Source organism: Taudactylus pleione, unplaced genomic scaffold, assembly GCF_031769625.1.
Source record: "Taudactylus pleione unplaced genomic scaffold, aTauple2 ptg001178l, whole genome shotgun sequence".
NCBI lineage: Eukaryota > Metazoa > Chordata > Amphibia > Anura > Myobatrachidae > Taudactylus > Taudactylus pleione.
Genome location: NW_028285579.1, coordinates 148,854 through 168,858, shown reverse-complemented (window position 1 = coordinate 168,858; position 20,005 = coordinate 148,854). Strand labels below are relative to the sequence as shown.

General features: G+C 56.0%; 1 protein-coding gene across 6 annotated transcripts in view; it reads left to right on the top strand.

The window, feature by feature from the left end:
* Window positions 1–20,005, top strand: part of LOC148453334 (disintegrin and metalloproteinase domain-containing protein 15-like) — a 152,096-nt gene that overhangs the window by 112,985 nt on the left and 19,106 nt on the right. For 5 of the 6 annotated variants that reach the window (XM_088462267.1, XM_088462266.1, XM_088462264.1 and 2 more), the window contains 4 exons: window positions 3,426–3,503; window positions 10,252–10,363; window positions 10,438–10,582; window positions 10,671–10,767. In XM_088462267.1, coding sequence (XP_088318393.1) covers window positions 3,426–3,503; window positions 10,252–10,363; window positions 10,438–10,582; window positions 10,671–10,767 — 432 coding nt within the window. Of the gene's footprint in view, window positions 1–3,425; window positions 3,504–10,251; window positions 10,364–10,437; window positions 10,583–10,670; window positions 10,768–17,719; window positions 18,099–20,005 lie in introns of those variants that run through there. The other variant, XM_088462269.1, reaches the window with a different exon arrangement.

Genomic DNA, 20,005 nt, shown 5'->3' with positions numbered 1-20,005 from the left:
ACCCAGTCCTACCCCCATCCTGTACACACCATACACCTTACCCTCCTCATACCCCATTCCCTACACCCCTGTCCTGTATACAGGGTGATCCCCTTACTGCTATATACACCCAGTCCTACCCCCATCCTGTACACACCATACACCTTACCCTCCTCATACCCCATTCCCTTCACCCCTGTCCTGTATACAGGGTGATCCCTTTACTGCTATATACACCCAGTCCTACCCCCATCCTGTACACACCATACACCTTACCCCCCTCATACCCCAATCCCTACACCCCTGTCCTGTATACAGGGTGATCCCCTTACTGTTATATACACCCAGTCCTACCCCCATCCTGTACACACCATACACCTTACCCCCCTCATACCCCAATCCCTACACCCCTGTCCTGTATACAGGGTGTTCCCTTTACTGCTATATACACCCAGTCCTACCCCCATCCTGTACACACCATACACCTTACCCTCCTCATACCCCATTCCCTACACCCCTGTCCTGTATACAGGGTGATCCCCTTACTGTTATATACACCCAGTCCTACCCCCATCCTGTACACACCATACACCTTACCCCCCTCATACCCCAATCCCTACACCCCTGTCCTGTATACAGGGTGATCCCCTTACTGTTATATACACCCAGTCCTACCCCCATCCTGTACACACCATACACCTTACCCCCCTCATACCCCAATCCCTACACCCCTGTCCTGTATACAGGGTGATCCCCTTACTGCTATATACACCCAGTCCTACCCCCATCCTGTACACACCATACACCTTACCCTCCTCATACCCCATTCCCTACACCCCTGTCCTGTATACAGGGTGATCCCCTTACTGCTATATACACCCAGTCCTACCCCCATCCTGTACACACCATACACCTTACCCCCCTCATACCCCATTCCCTACACCCCTGTCCTGTATACAGGGTGATCCCTTTACTGCTATATACACCCAGTCCTACCCCCATCCTGTACACACCATACACCTTACCCCCCTCATACCCCATTCCCTACACCCCTGTCCTGTATACAGGGTGATCCCCTTACTGCTATATACACCCAGTCCTACCCCCATCCTGTACACACCATACACCTTACCCTCCTCATACCCCATTCCCTACACCCCTGTCCTGTATACAGGGTGATCCCCTTACTGCTATATACACCCAGTCCTACCCCCATCCTGTACACACCATACACCTTACCCCCCTGATACCCCATTCCCTACACCCCTGTCCTGTATACAGGGTGATCCCTTTACTGCTATATACACCCAGTCCTACCCCCATCCTGTACACACCATACACCTTACCCCCCTCATACCCCAATCCCTACACCCCTGTCCTGTATACAGGGTGATCCCCTTACTGCTATATACACCCAGTCCTACCCCCATCCTGTACACACCATACACCTTACCCCCCTCATACCCCATTCCCTACACCCCTGTCCTGTATACAGGGTGATCCCTTTACTGTTATATACACCCAGTCCTACCCCCATCCTGTACACACCATACACCTTACCCTCCTCATACCCCATTCCCTACACCCCTGTCCTGTATACAGGGTGATCCCTTTACTGCTATATACACCCAGTCCTACCCCCATCCTGTACACACCATACACCTTGCCCCCCTCATACCCCAATCCCTACACCCCTGTCCTGTATACAGGGTGATCCCCTTACTGTTATATACACCCAGTCCTACCCCCATCCTGTACACACCATACACCTTACCCCCCTCATACCCCAATCCCTACACCCCTGTCCTGTATACAGGGTGATCCCCTTACTGTTATATACACCCAGTCCTACCCCCATCCTGTACACACCATACACCTTACCCCCCTCATACCCCAATCCCTACACCCCTGTCCTGTATACAGGGTGATCCCCTTACTGCTATATACACCCAGTCCTACCCCCATCCTGTACACACCATACACCTTACCCTCCTCATACCCCATTCCCTACACCCCTGTCCTGTATACAGGGTGATCCCTTTACTGCTATATACACCCAGTCCTACCCCCATCCTGTACACACCATACACCTTACCCCCCTCATACCCCATTCCCTACACCCCTGTCCTGTATACAGGGTGATCCCTTTACTGCTATATACACCCAGTCCTACCCCCATCCTGTACACACCATACACCTTACCCCCCTCATACCCCATTCCCTACACCCCTGTCCTGTATACAGGGTGATCCCTTTACTGCTATATACACCCCTGTCCTGTATACAGGTTGTTCCCTTAATGATTTAAATCCCCTATATACACTCTTACATATGGCACACCATAACTATTACACACAGGTAAAAGTAAGAAAAGGAATAAATGTTATAAACTGCGGTTCCCCTTGTAATGTGGGTGTATGAGCCCAAAAGATATGCAAACTAAACTAGGAAGACATGGGAGAGCAATACCATAAAACGGGAGTTATAATGAAACGCATTAATAATAAACATAAAAAATAATAATAAAATACAATATAACAAGGAGAAAAGAAGTCAAAAATACTGAAATAAAAAATAAATATATACAGTGATGAATTATATTAATATAATATACTATTTACTGATTAACCCCGGGGTTTCTGTGGAGCTTCTGTGTTATTTTCCCTCTGAAGAAACGGCCTGATTAACACGGCTAAGAAACGCGTAAGGGGCTCTTGTTCTAGGCGCCCCGGGAACTGTGATCACGCCTGCCTCCTCATCACAGCCTGACCGGCGGTCATCATATATTCGGCAGCCTAATAATAATACTATTAATCAGCTGGAGAAAGAGACAGCCGGTGAATTCATCGCTTGTCACGGTGATCTGTGACTGTATTATAGCACGATTGGTGCCAGCTTCATTTGCCGCAACACGGGCCATTTCTGCCAAGTCGCACTGCTGGTATAATTACATCCCACAGCACATTTTCAGGTGCCCTAACTATTTCTGTCCCCAGATAGATATATAGAGGCTAACCTCCCTTCTCCAATCACTAGAACTGAGAGTACTCACATTTTTTCTTTTTTAGGCAAGCCTGCACTACAGGAAGGAGGCTGTCTGGCGTGGTCCCGATTCTGACTCTATAGAAATATATTTTCTTAAGTATTTGTTACAACTAACAAAAGGTGCTCTGCCGAGGAACTTTGATTTTAAGCTCCACAGTAACCTCGGGGTTAATCAGTATACAGTATATTATATTAATCTAAATCATCACTGTATTTATTTTTTGTTTCAGTATTTTTGACATATTATTTTTCCTTGTTATATTGTATGTTATTATCATTTTTATGTTTAGTATTAATGTGCTTCATTATAACTGCCGTTTTATGATATCCCATGTCTTTCTAGTTTAGTTTGTATACCACACAGTGCCTATATTACAGTGCCATCACCTCCATTCTTCTAGGTCTGTGTCAATCAGCAGTGCCAAGACGTAGCAGCTCTCAAAGTGCGGGCCTGCAGGAACAAGTGTGGGGGCCACGGGGTGAGAGCGGTCTCTGTTACTTACCTCCCTTGTCTGTAACACCTTCTTCTAATCATTACGCTCTCTTCACCAGCTACTGGTGCCTGTTACCTTGTCTCACCCTCTCTATCCATTCCCCACTTCCTGTCTGTCCTTCTCTCTATCCATTCCCCACTTCCTGTCTGTCCTTCTCTCTATCCACTCCCCACTTCCCGTCTGTTCTTCTCTCTATCCACTCCCCGCTTCCTGTCTGTCCTTCTCTCTATCCACTCCCCACTTCCCGTCTGTCCTTCTCTCTATCCACTCCCCGCTTCCCGTCTGTCCTTCTCTCTATCCACTCCCCGCTTCCTGTCTGTCCTTCTCTCTATCCATTCCCCACTTCCTGTCTGTCCTTCTCTCTATCCACTCCCCACTTCCCGTCTGTTCTTCTCTCTATCCACTCCCCGTTTCCTGTCTGTCCTTCTCTCTATCCACTCCCCACTTCCCGTCTGTCCTTCTCTCTATCCACTCCCCGCTTCCTGTCTGTCCTTCTCTCTATCCACTCCCCGCTTCCTGTCTGTCCTTCTCTCTATCCACTCCCCACTTCCCGTCTGTCCTTCTCTCTATCCACTCCCCACTTCCCGTCTGTTCTTCTCTCTATCCACTCCCCGCTTCCTGTCTGTCTTTCTCTCTATCCACTCCCCACTTCCCGTCTGTTCTTCTCTCTAACCACTCCCCACTTCCTGTCTGTCCTCCTTCTCTCTATCCACTCCCCATCTGTCCTTCTCTCTATCCACTCCCCGCTTCCTGTCTGTCATTCTCTCTAATCACTCCCCACTTCCTGTCTGTCCTTCTCTCTATCCACTCCCCAATTCCTGTCTGTCTTTCTCTCTATCCACTCCCCAATTCCTGTCTGTCTTTCTCTCTATCCTACCCCGCTTCCTGTCTGTCCTTCTCTATAACCACTCCCCACTTCCTGTCTGTCCTCCTTCTCTCTATCCACTCCCCACTTTGTCTGTCCTTCTTTCTAACCACTCCCCGCTTCCTGTCTGTCCTTCTCTCTAACCACTCCCCACTTCCCGTCTGTCCTTCTCTCTATCCACTCACCGTTTCCTGTCTGTCCTCCTTCTCTCTATCCACTCCCCGCTTCCTGTCTGTCCTTCTCTCTATCCACTCCCCGCTTCCTGTCTGTCCTTCTCTCTAACCACTCCCCACTTCCCGTCTGTCCTTCTCTCTATCCACTCCCCGTTTCCTGTCTATCCTTCTCTCTATCCACTCCCCGTTTCCTGTCTGTCCTTCTCTCTATCCACTCCCCACTTCCTATCTGTCCTTCTCTCTATCCACTCCCCGCTTCCTGTCTGTCCTTCTCTCTATCCTACCCTGCTTCCTGTCTGTCCTTCTCTCTAACCACTCCCCACTTCCTGTCTGTCCTTTTCTCTATCCACTCCCCGCTTCCTGTCTGTCCTTCTCTCTATCCACTCCCCGCCCCCTGTCTGTCCTCCTCCTCCCTATGTACTCCCCACCCCCTGCCTGTCCTCCTCCTCCCTATGTACTCCCCGCCCCCTGCCTGTCCTCCTCCTGCCTATGTACTCCCCGCCCCCTGCCTGTCCTCCTCCTCCCTATGTACTCCCCGCCCCCTGCCTGTCCTCCTCCTCCCTATGTACTCCCCGCCCCCTGCCTGTCCTCCTCCTCCCTATGTACTCCCCGCCCCCTGCCTGTCCTCCTCCTCCTCCCTATGTACTCCCCGCCCCCTGCCTGTCCTCTTCCTCCCTATGTACTCCCCGCCCCCTGCCTGTCCTCCTCCTCCCTATGTACTCCCCGCCCCCTGCCTGTCCTCCTCCTCCCTATGTACTCCCCGCCCCCTGCCTGTCCTCCTCCTCCCTATGTACTCCCCGCCCCCTGCCTGTCCTCCTCCTCCCTATGTACTCCCCGCCCCCTGGCTGGTCTCCTCCTCCCTATGTACTCCCCGCCCCCTGCCTGTCCTCCTCCTCCCTATGTACTCCCCGCCCCCTGCCTGTCCTGCTCCTCCCTATGTACTCCCCACCCCCTGCCTATCCTCCTCCTCCTCCTCCTCCCTATGTACTCCCCGCACCCTGGCTGTTCTCCTCCTCCCTATGTACTCCCCGCCCCCTGCCTGTCCTCCTCCCTATGTACTCCCCGCCCCCTGCCTGTCCTCCTCTTCCCTATGTACTCCCCGCCCCCTGCCTGTCCTCCTACTCCCTATGTACTCCCCGCCCCCTGCCTATCCTTCTCCTCCCTATGTACTCCCCGGCCCCTGCCTATCCTCCTCCTCACTATGTACTCCCCGCCCCCTGCCTGTCCTCCTCCTCCCTATGTACTCCCCGCCCCCTGCCTGTCCTCCTCCTGCCTATGTACTCCCCGCCCCCTGCCTGTCCTCCTCCTCCCTATGTACTCCCCGCCCCCTGCCTGTCCTCCTCCTCCCTATGTACTCCCCGCCCCCTGCCTTTCCTCCTCCTCCCTATGTACTCCCCGCCCCCTTCCTGTCCTCTTCCTCCCTATGTACTCCCCGCCCCCTGCCTGTCCTCCTCCTCCCTATGTACTCCCCGCCCCCTGCCTGTCCTCCTCCTCCCTATGTACTCCCCGCCCCCTGCATGTCCTTCTCCTCCCTATGTACTCCCCGCCCCCTGCCTGTCCTCCTCCTGTCTATGTACTCCCCGCCCCCTGCCTGTCCTCCTCCTCCCTATGTACTCCCCGCCCCCTGCCTGTCCTCCTCCTGTCTATGTACTCCCCGCCCCCTGCCTGTCCTCCTCCTCCGCCCTATGTACTCCCCGCCCCCTGCCTGTCCTCCTCCTGCCTATGTACTCCCCGCCCCCTGCCTGTCCTCCTCCTCCCTATGTACTCCCCGCCCCCTGCCTGTCCTCCTCCTGCCTATGTACTCCCCGCCCCCTGCCTGTCCTCCTTCTCCCTATGTACTCCCCGCCCCCTGCCTGTCCTCCTCCTCTCTATGTACTCCCCGCCCCCTGCCTGTCATCCTCCTCCTCCCTATGTACTCCCCGCCCCCTGCCTTTCCTCCTCCTCCCTATGTACTCCCCGCCCCCTTCCTGTCCTCTTCCTCCCTATGTACTCCCCGCCCCCTGCCTGTCCTCCTCCTCCCTATGTACTCCCCGCCCCCTGCCTGTCCTCCTCCTCCCTATGTACTCCCCGCCCCCTGCATGTCCTTCTCCTCCCTATGTACTCCCCGCCCCCTGCCTGTCCTCTTCCTCCCTATGTACTTCCCGCCCCCTGCCTGTCCTCCTCCTCCCTATGTACTCCCCGCCCCCTGCCTGTCCTCCTCCTCCCTATGTACTCCCCGCCCCCTGCCTGTCTTCCTCCTCCTCCCTATGTACTCCCCGCCCCCTGCCTGTCCTCCTCCCCCCCTATGGTACTCCCCGCCCCCTGCCTGTCCTCCTCCCTATGTACTCCCCGCCCCCTGCCTGTCATCCTACTCCTCCCTATGTACTCCCCGCCCCCTTCCTGTCCTCCTCCTCCCTATGTACTCCCCGCCCCCTGCCTTTCCTCCTCCTCCCTATGTACTCCCTGCCCCCTGCCTTTCCTCCTCCTCCCTATGTACTCCCCGCCCCCTGCCTGTCCTCCTCCTCCCTATGTACTCCCCGCCCCCTGCCTGTCCTCCTCCTCCCTATGTACTCCCCTCCCCCTGCCTTTCCTCCTCCTCCCTATGTACTCCCCGCCCCCTGCCTTTCCTCCTCCTCCCTATGTACTCCCCGCCCCCTGCCTGTCCTCCTCCTTCTCCCTATGTACTCCCCGCCCCCTGCCTTTCCTCCTCCTCCCTATGTACTCCCCGCCCCCTGCCTGTCCTCCTCCTCCTCCCTATGTACTCCCCGCCCCCTGCCTGTCCTCCTCCTCCTCCCTATGTACTCCCCGCCCCCTGCCTTTCCTCCTCCTCCCTATGTACTCCCCGCCCCCTGCCTGTCCTCCTCCTCCTCCCTATGTACTCCCCGCCCCCTGCCTGTCCTCCTCCTCCTCCCTATGTACTCCCCGCCCCCTGCCTGTCCTCCTCCTCCTCCCTATGTACTCCCCGCCCCCTGCCTGTCCTCCTCCTCCTGCCTATGTACTCCCCGCCCCCTGCCTGTCCTCCTCCTCCTCCCTATGTACTCCCCGCCCCCTGCCTGTCCTCCTCCTCCTCCCTATGTACTCCCCGCCCCCTGCCTGTCCTCCTCCTCCTCCCTATGTACTCCCCGCCCCCTGCCTTTCCTCCTCCTCCCTATGTACTCCCCGCCCCCTGCCTGTCCTCCTCCTCCCTATGTACTCCCCGCCCCCTGCCTGTCCTCCTCCTCCTCCCTATGTACTCCCCGCCCCCTGCCTTTCCTCCTCCTCCCTATGTACTCCCCGCCCCCTGCCTGTCCTCCTCCTCCTCCCTATGTACTCCCCGCCCCCTGCCTGTCCTCCTCCTCCTCCCTATGTACTCCCCGCCCCCTGCCTGTCCTCTTCCTCCCTATGTACTCCCCGCCCCCTGCCTGTCCTCCTCCTCCTCCCTATGTACTCCCCGCCCCCTGCCTGTCCTCCTCCTCCGCCCTATGTACTCCCCGCCCCCTGCCTGTCCTCCTTCTCCCTATGTACTCCCCGCCCCCTGCCTGTCCTCCTCCTCTCTATGTACTCCCCGCCCCCTGCCTGTCATCCTCCTCCTCCCTATGTACTCCCCGCCCCCTGCCTTTCCTCCTCCTCCCTATGTACTCCCCGCCCCCTGCCTGTCCTCCTCCTCTCTATGTACTCCCCGCCCCCTGCCTGTCATCCTCCTCCTCCCTATGTACTCCCCGCCCCCTGCCTTTCCTCCTCCTCCCTATGTACTCCCCGCCCCCTTCCTGTCCTCTTCCTCCCTATGTACTCCCCGCCCCCTGCCTGTCCTCCTCCTCCTCCCTATGTACTCCCCGCCCCCTGCCTGTCCTCCTCCTCCTCCCTATGTACTCCCCGCCCCCTGCCTGTCCTCCTCCTCCTCCCTATGTACTCCCCGCCCCCTGCCTGTCCTCCTCCCCCCCTATGGTACTCCCCGCCCCCTGCCTGTCCTCCTCCCTATGTACTCCCCGCCCCCTGCCTGTCATCCTACTCCTCCCTATGTACTCCCCGCCCCCTTCCTGTCCTCCTCCTCCCTATGTACTCCCCGCCCCCTGCCTTTCCTCCTCCTCCCTATGTACTCCCTGCCCCCTGCCTTTCCTCCTCCTCCCTATGTACTCCCCGCCCCCTGCCTGTCCTCCTCCTCCCTATGTACTCCCCGCCCCCTGCCTGTCCTCCTCCTCCCTATGTACTCCCCTCCCCCTGCCTTTCCTCCTCCTCCCTATGTACTCCCCGCCCCCTGCCTTTCCTCCTCCTCCCTATGTACTCCCCGCCCCCTGCCTGTCCTCCTCCTTCTCCCTATGTACTCCCCGCCCCCTGCCTTTCCTCCTCCTCCCTATGTACTCCCCGCCCCCTGCCTGTCCTCCTCCTCCTCCCTATGTACTCCCCGCCCCCTGCCTGTCCTCCTCCTCCTCCCTATGTACTCCCCGCCCCCTGCCTTTCCTCCTCCTCCCTATGTACTCCCCGCCCCCTGCCTGTCCTCCTCCTCCTCCCTATGTACTCCCCGCCCCCTGCCTGTCCTCCTCCTCCTCCCTATGTACTCCCCGCCCCCTGCCTGTCCTCCTCCTCCTCCCTATGTACTCCCCGCCCCCTGCCTGTCCTCCTCCTCCTGCCTATGTACTCCCCGCCCCCTGCCTGTCCTCCTCCTCCTCCCTATGTACTCCCCGCCCCCTGCCTGTCCTCCTCCTCCTCCCTATGTACTCCCCGCCCCCTGCCTGTCCTCCTCCTCCTCCCTATGTACTCCCCGCCCCCTGCCTTTCCTCCTCCTCCCTATGTACTCCCCGCCCCCTGCCTGTCCTCCTCCTCCCTATGTACTCCCCGCCCCCTGCCTGTCCTCCTCCTCCTCCCTATGTACTCCCCGCCCCCTGCCTTTCCTCCTCCTCCCTATGTACTCCCCGCCCCCTGCCTGTCCTCCTCCTCCCTATGTACTCCCCACCCCCTGCCTGTCCTCCTCCTCCTCCCTATGTACTCCCCGCCCCCTGCCTGTCCTCTTCCTGTCTATGTACTCCCCGCCCCCTGCCTGTCCTCCTCCTCCGCCCTATGTACTCCCCGCCCCCTGCCTGTCCTCCTTCTCCCTATGTACTCCCCGCCCCCTGCCTGTCCTCCTCCTCTCTATGTACTCCCCGCCCCCTGCCTGTCATCCTCCTCCTCCCTATGTACTCCCCGCCCCCTGCCTTTCCTCCTCCTCCCTATGTACTCCCCGCCCCCTGCCTGTCCTCCTCCTCTCTATGTACTCCCCGCCCCCTGCCTGTCATCCTCCTCCTCCCTATGTACTCCCCGCCCCCTGCCTTTCCTCCTCCTCCCTATGTACTCCCCGCCCCCTTCCTGTCCTCTTCCTCCCTATGTACTCCCCGCCCCCTGCCTGTCCTCCTCCTCCTCCCTATGTACTCCCCGCCCCCTGCCTGTCCTCCTCCTCCTCCCTATGTACTCCCCGCCCCCTGCCTGTCCTCCTCCTCCTCCCTATGTACTCCCCGCCCCCTGCCTGTCCTCCTCCTCCTCCCTATGTACTCCCCGCCCCCTGCCTGTCCTCCTCCTCCTCCCTATGTACTCCCCGCCCCCTGCCTGTCCTCCTCCTCCTCCCTATGTACTCCCCGCCCCCTGCCTGTCCTCCTCCTCCTCCCTATGTACTCCCCGCCCCCTGCCTGTCCTCCTCCTCCTCCCTATGTACTCCCCGCCCCCTGCCTGTTTCCTCACAATCTCTCCCTCTATCTCTGATCCTCAGATCTGTAACAGTAAGAATAATTGTCACTGTGAGCCTGGATGGGCGCCCCCGGACTGTGTGAGGACGGGGTACGGCGGCAGCACTGACAGTGGGCCCGTGGCATTGGAGCATGGTAAGCATATAACATCCGCCTGTACTCTCATCACACAATGCCAGATAGGAGTGATATATATCTGTCCCCTGCAGGCAGCAGTACAGTCACCCGCACGGTGCTACCAGTCCTCCTGTTAATCCTCCTCCTCGGCCTCCTTATTTGCTGTTACCGGAAACGGGGCTGTGTCCAGCGGAAACTCGGCAACATCTTTAGCAAGAGCAGTAATTGTCAGTACAGGTCGGTTATTGTGTGTCGGCATCCCCCAGCCCCACCCTTCACCTCTGTATTGTATACTCATGTACTTCTATGATCTGCCCTCCTGCAGAGTGACACAGAACAGCAGCCAGCACCGCCCCCAGCGCCCACCTCCCCCTCACTGGGCACAGAGTACGGAGCTGCAGGTGCTGTCAGCCAGTCATCAGGTGAGAGGACAGGCAGCCATGATGACACCCATCCTAGGAGAAAGGCCTGGTGTATTCTGATGTAACATGGAAATGGTCATCCAGGGCTGGAACATGCCCTATACTCATCTCCTGATAGAACTGAGGAGAGACCGGAAGGGATGGGGGAAAAGTGATGGGGAGTATAGAGGGAGGAGAGAGGGATGAGGGACAGAGATGGGGAATATAGAGGGAGGAGAGAGGGATGAGGGACAGAGATGGGGAGTATAGAGGGAGGAGAGAGGGATGAGGGACAGAGATGGGGAATATAGAGGGAGGAGAGAGGGATGAGGGACAGAGATGGGGAGTATAGAGGGAGGAGAGAGGGATGAGGGACAGAGATGGGGAATATAGAGGGAGGAGAGAGGGATGAGGGACTGAGATGGGGAATATAGAGGGAGGAGAGAGGGATGAGGGACAGAGATGGGGAATATAGAGGGAGGAGAGAGGGATGAGGGACAGAGATGGGGAATATAGAGGGAGGAGAGAGGGATGAGGGACAGAGATGGGGAGTATAGAGGGAGGAGAGAGGGATGAGGGACAGAGATGGGGAATATAGAGGGAGGAGAGGGATGAGGGACTGAGATGGGGAATATAGAGGGAGGAGAGAGGGATGAGGGACAGAGATGGGGAATATAGAGGGAGGAGAGAGGGATGAGGGACAGAGATGGGGAGTATAGTGGGAGGAGAGAGGGATGAGGGACAGAGATGGGGAGTATAGAGGGAGGAGAGGGATGAGGGACTGAGATGGGGAATATAGAGGGAGGAGAGAGGGATGAGGGACAGAGATGGGGAATATAGAGGGAGGAGAGAGGGATGAGGGACAGAGATGGGGAGTATAGAGGGAGGAGAGAGGGATGAGGGACAGAGATGGGGAATATAGAGGGAGGAGAGAGGGATGAGGGACAGAGATGGGGAATATAGAGGGAGGAGAGAGGGATGAGGGACAGAGATGGGGAATATAGAGGGAGGAGAGAGGGATGAGGGACAGAGATGGGGAATATAGAGGGAGGAGGGACAGAGATGGGGAATATAGAGGGAGGAGAGAGGGATGAGGGACAGAGATGGGGAATATAGAGGGAGGAGGGACAGAGATGGGGAATATAGAGGGAGGAGGGACAGAGATGGGGAATATAGAGGGAGGAGGGACAGAGATGGGGAATATAGAGGGATGAGGGACAGAGATGGGGAATATAGAGGGAGGATGGACAGAGATGGGGAATATAGAGGGAGGAGGGACAGAGATGGGGAATATAGAGGGAGGAGGGACAGAGATTGGGAATATAGAGGGAGGAGAGAGGAATGAGGGACAGAGATGGGGAATATAAAGGGAGGAGAGAGGGATGAGGGACTGAGATGGGGAATATAGAGGGAGGAGAGAGGGATGAGGATAGAGATGGGGAATATAGAGGGAGGACAGGAGGAGAGAGGGATGAGGGACAGAGATGGGGAATATAGAGGGAGGAGGGACAGAGATTGGGAATATAGAGGGAGGAGAGAGGAATGAGGGACAGAGATGGGGAATATAGAGGGAGGAGAGAGGGATGAGGGACTGAGATGGGGAATATAGAGGGAGGAGAGAGGGATGAGGGACTGAGATGGGGAATATAGAGGGAGGAGAGGGATGAGGGACTGAGATGGGGAATATAGAGGGAGGAGAGAGGGATGAGGGACAGAGATTGGGAATATAGAGGGAGGAGAGAAGGATGAGGGACAGAGATGGGGAATATAGAGGGAGGAGAGAGGGATGAGGGACAGAGATGGGAAATATAGAGGGAGGAGAAAGGGATGAGGGACTAAGAAGGGGAATATAGAGGGAGGAGAGAGGGATGAGGAACAGAGATGGGGAATATAGAGGGAGGAGAGAGGGATGAGGGACTGAGATTGGGAATATAGAGGGAGGAGAGAGGGATGAGGGACAGAGATGGGGAATATAGAGGGAGGAGAGAGGGATGAGGGACTGAGATGGGGAGTATAGAGGGAGGAGAGAGGGATGAGGGACTGAGATGGGGAATATAGAGGGAGGAGAGAGGGATGAGGGACTGAGGTGGGGAATATTGAGGGAGGAGAGAGGGATGAGGGACTGAGATGGGGAATATAGAGGGAGGAGAGGGATGAGGGACAGAGATGGGGAATATAGAGGGAGGAGAGAGGGATGAGGGACAGAGATGGGGAATATAGAGGGAGGAGAGAGGGATGAGCGACAGAGATGGGGAATATAGAGGGAGGAGAGAGGGATGAGCGACAGAGATGGGGAATATAGAGGGAGGACAGGAGGAAAGAGGGATGAGGGACAGAGATGGGGAATATAGAGGGAGGAGAGAGGGATGAGGGACAGAGATGGGGAATATAGAGGGAGGAGAGAGGGATGAGGGACAGAGATGGGGAATATAGAGGGAGGAGAGAGGGATGAGGGACTGAGAAGGGGAATATAGAGGGAATATAGAGGGATGAGGGACAGAGATGGGGAATATAGAGGGAGGAGAGAGGGATGAGGGACAGAGATGGGGAATATAGAGGGAGGACATGAGGAGAGAGGGATGAGGGACAGAGGTGGGGAATATAGAGGGAGGAGAGAGGGATGAGGGACAGAGATGGGGAATATAGAGGGAGGAGAGAGGGATGAGGGACAGAGATGGGGAATATAGAGGGAGGAGAGAGGAATGAGGGACAGAGATGGGGAATATAGAGGGAGGAGAGAGGGATGAGGGACAGAGATGGGGAATATAGAGGGAGGAGAGAGTGATGAGGGACAGAGATGGGGAATATAGAGGGAGGAGGGACAGAGATGGGGAATATAGAGGAAGGAGGGACAGAGATGGGGAATATAGAGGGAGGAGGGACAGAGATGGGGAATATAGAGGGAGGAGAGGGATGAGGGACTGAGATGGGGAATATAGAGGGAGGAGAGAGGGATGAGGGACTGAGATTGGGAATATAGAGGGAGGAGAGAGGGATGAGGGACAGAGATGGGGAATATAGAGGGAGGAGAGAGGGATGAGGGACTGAGATGGGGAGTATAGAGGGAGGAGAGAGGGATGAGGGACTGAGATGGGGAATATAGAGGGAGGAGAGAGGGATGAGGGACTGAGGTGGGGAATATAGAGGGAGGAGAGAGGGATGAGGGACTGAGATGGGGAAAATAGAGGGAGGAGAGAGGGATGAGGGACTGAGATGGGGAATATAGAGGGAGGAGAGGGATGAGGGACTGAGATGGGGAATATAGAGGGAGGAGAGAGGGATGAGGGACAGAGATGGGGAATATAGAGGGAGGAGAGAAGGATGAGGGACAGAGATGGGGAATATAGAGGGAGGAGAGAGGGATGAGGGACAGAGATGGGGAATATAGAGGGAGGAGAAAGGGATGAGGGACTGAGAAGGGGAATATAGAGGGAGGAGAGAGGGATGAGGAACAGAGATGGGGAATATAGAGGGAGGAGGGACAGAGATGGGGAATATAGAGGGAGGAGGGACAGAGATGGGGAATATAGAGGGAGGAGAGGGATGAGGGACTGAGATGGGGAATATAGAGGGAGGAGAGAGGGATGAGGGACTGAGATTGGGAATATAGAGGGAGGAGAGAGGGATGAGGGACAGAGATGGGGAATATAGAGGGAGGAGAGAGGGATGAGGGACTGAGATGGGGAGTATAGAGGGAGGAGAGAGGGATGAGGGACTGAGATGGGGAGTATAGAGGGAGAAGAGAGGGATGAGGGACTGAGATGGGGAATATAGAGGGAGGAGAGAGGGATGAGGGACTGAGGTGGGGAATATTGAGGGAGGAGAGAGGGATGAGGGACTGAGATGGGGAATATAGAGGGAGGAGAGGGATGAGGGACAGAGATGGGGAATATAGAGGGAGGAGAGAGGGATGAGGGACAGAGATGGGGAATATAGAGGGAGGAGAGAGGGATGAGCGACAGAGATGGGGAATATAGAGGGAGGAGAGAGGGATGAGCGACAGAGATGGGGAATATAGAGGAAGGACAGGAGGAAAGAGGGATGAGGGACAGAGATGGGGAATATAGAAGGAGGAGAGAGGGATGAGGGACAGAGATGGGGAATATAGAGGGAGGAGAGAGGGATGAGGGACAGAGATGGGGAATATAGAGGGAGGAGAGAGGGATGAGGGACTGAGAAGGGGAATATAGAGGGATGAGGGACAGAGATGGGGAATATAGAGGGAGGAGAGAGGGATGAGGGACAGAGATGGGGAATATAGAGGGAGGACATGAGGAGAGAGGGATGAGGGACAGAGGTGGGGAATATAGAGGGAGGAGAGAGGGATGAGGGACAGAGATGGGGAATATAGAGGGAGGAGAGAGGGATGAGGGACAGAGATGGGGAATATAGAGGGAGGAGAGAGGAATGAGGGACAGAGATGGGGAATATAGAGGGAGGAGAGAGGGATGAGGGACAGAGATGGGGAATATAGAGGGAGGAGAGAGTGATGAGGGACAGAGATGGGGAATATAGAGGGAGGAGGGACAGAGATGGGGAATATAGAGGAAGGAGGGACAGAGATGGGGAATATAGAGGGAGGAGGGACAGAGATGGGGAATATAGAGGGAGGAGAGGGATGAGGGACTGAGATGGGGAATATAGAGGGAGGAGAGAGGGATGAGGGACTGAGATTGGGAATATAGAGGGAGGAGAGAGGGATGAGGGACAGAGATGGGGAATATAGAGAGGAGAGAGGGATGAGGGACTGAGATGGGGAGTATAGAGGGAGGAGAGAGGGATGAGGGACTGAGATGGGGAATATAGAGGGAGGAGAGAGGGATGAGGGACTGAGGTGGGGAATATAGAGGGAGGAGAGAGGGATGAGGGACTGAGATGGGGAATATAGAGGGAGGAGAGAGGGATGAGGATAGAGATGGGGAATATAGAGGGAGGAGAGAGGGATGAGGGACAGAGATGGGGAATATAGAGGGAGGACAGAGGGACAGAGATGGGGAATATAGAGGGAGGACAGAGGGACAGAGATGGGGAGGAGAGAGGGATGAGGGACAGAGGTGGGGAATATACAGGGAGGAGAGAGGGATGAGGGACTGAGATGGGGAATATAGAGGGAGGAGAGAGGGATGAGGGACAGAGATGGGGAATATAGAGGGAGGACAGGAGGAGAGAGGGATGAGGGACAGAGGTGGGGAATATAGAGGGAGGAGAGAGGGATGAGGGACTGAGATGGGGAATATAGAGGGAGGAGAGAGGGATGAGGGACTGAGATGGGGAATATAGAGGGAGGAGAGAGGGATGAGGGACTGAGATGGGGAATATAGAGGGAGGAGAGAGGGATGAGGGACTGAGATGGGGAATATAGAGGGAGGAGAGAGGGATGAGGGACAGAGATGGGGAATATAGAGGGAGGAGAGAGGGATGAGGGACAGAGATGGGGAATATAGAGGGAGGAGAGAGGGATGTGGGACAGAGATGGGGAATATAGAGGGAGTAGAGAGGGATGAGGGACTGAGATGGGGAATATAGAGGGAGGAGAGAGGGATGAGGGACAGAGATGGGGAATATAGAGGGAGGAGAGAGGGATGAGGGACAGAGATGGGGAATATAGAGGGAGGAGAGAGGGATGAGGGACTGAGATGGGGAATATAGAGGGAGGAGAGAGGGATGAGGGACTGAGTTGGGGAATATAGAGGGAGGAGAGAGGGATGAGGAACAGAGATGGGGAATGTAGAGGGAGGAGAGAGGGATGAGGGACAGAGATGGGGAATATAGAGGGAGGAGAGAGGGATGAGGGACAGAGATGGGGAATATAGAGGGAGGAGAGAGGGATGAGGGACAGAGATGGGGAATATAGAGGGAGGAGAGAGGGATGAGGGACTGAGATGGGGAATATAGAGGGAGGAGAGAGGGATGAGGGACAGAGATGGGGAATATAGAGGGAGGAGAGAGGGATGAGGGACAGAGATGGGGAATATAGAGGGAGGAGAGAGGGATGTGGGACAGAGATGGGGAATATAGAGGGAGGAGAGAGGGATGAGGGACTGAGATGGGGAATATAGAGGGAGGAGAGAGGGATGAGGGACAGAGATGGGGAATATAGAGGGAGGAGAGAGGGATGAGGGACAGAGATGTGGAATATAGAGGAAGGAGAGAGGGATGAGGGACAGAGATGGCGAATATAGACGGAGGACAGGAGGAGAGAGGTATGAATAACAGATAGATGGGAGGAGTAACAGGTAGATGGGAGGAGAAAAGGATGAGTAACAGGTAGATGGGAGGAGAAATACAGATAGATGGGAGGAGAGAGAGGAGTAATACAGATAGATGGGAGGAGTAATACAGAATGATGGGCAGAGTAACATGATAGGAGTAATACAGATAGATGGGAGGAGTAGCGGGAGGACAGAGGGAGGAGTAACAGATGGGAGGAGAGGGAGGAGTAACACATAAATGGGAGGAGAGAGGGAGGAGTAAAATACAGATGGGTGGAGTAATACAGGGAGGAATAACAGATTTATGGGAGGAGAGAGGAATGCGTAACACATAGATGGGAGGAGAGAGGGAGGAGTAATACAGATAGATGGGAGGAGAGAGGGAAGAGTAATAGATGGGAGGAGTAAGAGATAAATGGGAGAAGAGAGGGAGGAGTAACAGATGGGGGGAGTAACACAGATAAATGGGAGGAGAGTGGGTGGAGTAATACAGGGAGGACAGAGAGGGAGGAGTAACACAGATAGATGGGAGGAGAGGGAGGAGTAACAGATAGATGGGAGGAGTAACACAGACAGATGGGAGGAGAGAGGGAGGAGTAACACAGATAGATGGGAGGAGAGATGGAGGAGTAACACAGACAGATGGGAGGAGAGAGGGAGGAGTAACACAGATAGATAGGAGGGAGGAGGTAGCTGTGATCTTGTGTTATATGTATATTTAGGTTACATTTGTGCCTATACACATTTGGGTTTCCCTCCAGGTCTAGAAGTTGGGGTTCAGCCTCTGGTCACTGTCATATTAAGAGCATGGCTGTACTGCATGTATCTTGGCATGTTCCACGTGTGTACATCCTGACTTCCAGGCTGCTATTACCATGACACTAACCTCTTACTAATAACATTATCTAATGTTTCTCTTCTCTCCACATTTTGTCTTCACCAATCTATCACCTCTCACATGTCGCTCGGTTCTCTTCCTCATCCCAACCTCCCCCCTTCTACTTTATGTCTACCCCATGTTGTCCTAAAACCAATCTGCTTTCTCTCTGCTCTCCCACTGACCCCCAATCTGTGTCCCCTCCACTCTCCCACTGACCCCCAATCTGTGTCCCCTCCACTCTCCCACTGACCCCCAATCTGTGTCCCCTCCACTCTCCCACTGACCCCCAATCTGTGTCCCCTCCACTCCCTCACTGACCCCCAATCTGTGTCCCCTCCACTCTCCCACTGACCCCCAATCTGTGTCCCCTCCACTCTCCCACTGACCCCCAATCTGTGTCCCCTCCACTCTCCCACTGACCACCAATCTGTGACCTCTCCCACTGACCCCCAATCTGTGTCCCCTCCACTCTCCCACTGACCCCCAATCTGTGTCCCCTCCACTCTCCCACTGACCCCCAATCTGTGTCCCCTCCACTCTCCCACTGACCCCCAATCTGTGTCCCCTCCACTCTCCCACTGACCCCCAATCTGTGTCCCCTCCACTCTCCCACTGACCCCCAATCTGTGTCCCCTCCACTCTCTCACTGACCCCCAATCTGTGACCTCTCCCACTGACCCCCAATCTGTGTCTTCTCCACTCTCCCACTGACCCCCAATCTGTGACCGATCCACTCTCCCACTGACCCCCAATCTGTGTCCCCTCCACTCTCCCACTGACCCCCAATCTGTGTCCCCTCCACTCTCCCACTGACCCCCAATCTGTGTCCCCTCCACTCCCACTGACCCCCAATCTGTGTCCCCTCCACTCTCTCACTGACCCCCAATCTGTGTCCCCTCCACTCTCTCACTGACCCCCAATCTGTGTCCCCTCCACTCTCTCACTGACCCCCAATCTGTGTCCCCTCCACTCTCCCACTGACCCCCAATCTGTGTCCCCCCCACTGACCCCCAATCTGTGTCCCCTCCACTCTCCCACTGACCCCCAATCTGTGACCCCTCCACTCTCCCACTGACCCCCAATCTGTGTCCCCTCCACTCTCTCACTGACCCCCAATCTGTGTCCCCTCCCCTCTCTCACTGACCCCCAATCTGTGTCTTCTCCACTCTCCCACTGACCCCCAATCTGTGACCCCTCCACTCTCCCACTGACCCCCAATCTGTGACCCCTCCACTCTCCCACTGACCCCCAATCTGTGACCCCTCCACTCTCCCACTGACCCCCAATCTGTGTCCCCTCCCCTCTCTCACTGACCCCCAATCTGTGTCTTCTCCACTCTCCCACTGACCCCCAATCTGTGTCTTCTCCACTCTCTCACTGACCCCCAATCTGTGTCCCCTCCCCTCTCTCCCTGACCCCCAATCTGTGTCCCCTCCACTCTCCCACTGACCCCCAATCTGTGTCTTCTCCACTCTCTCCCTGACCCCCAATCTGTGTCTTCTCCACTCTCCCACTGACCCCCAATCTGTGTCCCCTCCACTCTCCCATTGACCCCCAATCTGTGTCCCTTCCACTCTCCCACTGACCCCTCCACTCTCCCACTGAACCCCAATCTGTGTCCCCTCCACTCTCCCACTGAACCCCAATCTGTGTCCCCTCCACTCTCCCACTGACCCCAAATCTGCGACCCCTCCACTCCCACTGACCCTCAATCTGTGACCCCTCCACTCCCACTGACCCTCAATCTGTGACCCCTCCACTCTCCCACTGACCCCCAATCTGTGTCCCCTCCACTCTCCCACTGACCCCCAATCTGTGTCCCTTCCACTCTCCCACTGACCCCCAATCTGTGTCTTCTCCACTCTCTCCCTGACCTCCAATCTGTGTCCCCTCCACTCTGCCACTGACCCCCAATCTGTCCCCTCCACTCTCCCACTGACACCCAATCTGTGTCCCCTCCACTCTCCCACTGACCCCCAATCTGTCCCCTCCACTCTCCCACTGACCCCCAATCTGTGTCCCCTCCACTCTCCCACTGACCCCCAATCTGTGTCTTCTCCACTCTCCCACTGACCCCCAATCTGTGTCCCCTCCACTCCCTCACTGACCCCCAATCTGTGTCCCCTCCACTCTCCCACTGACCCCCAATCTGTGTCCCCTCCACTCT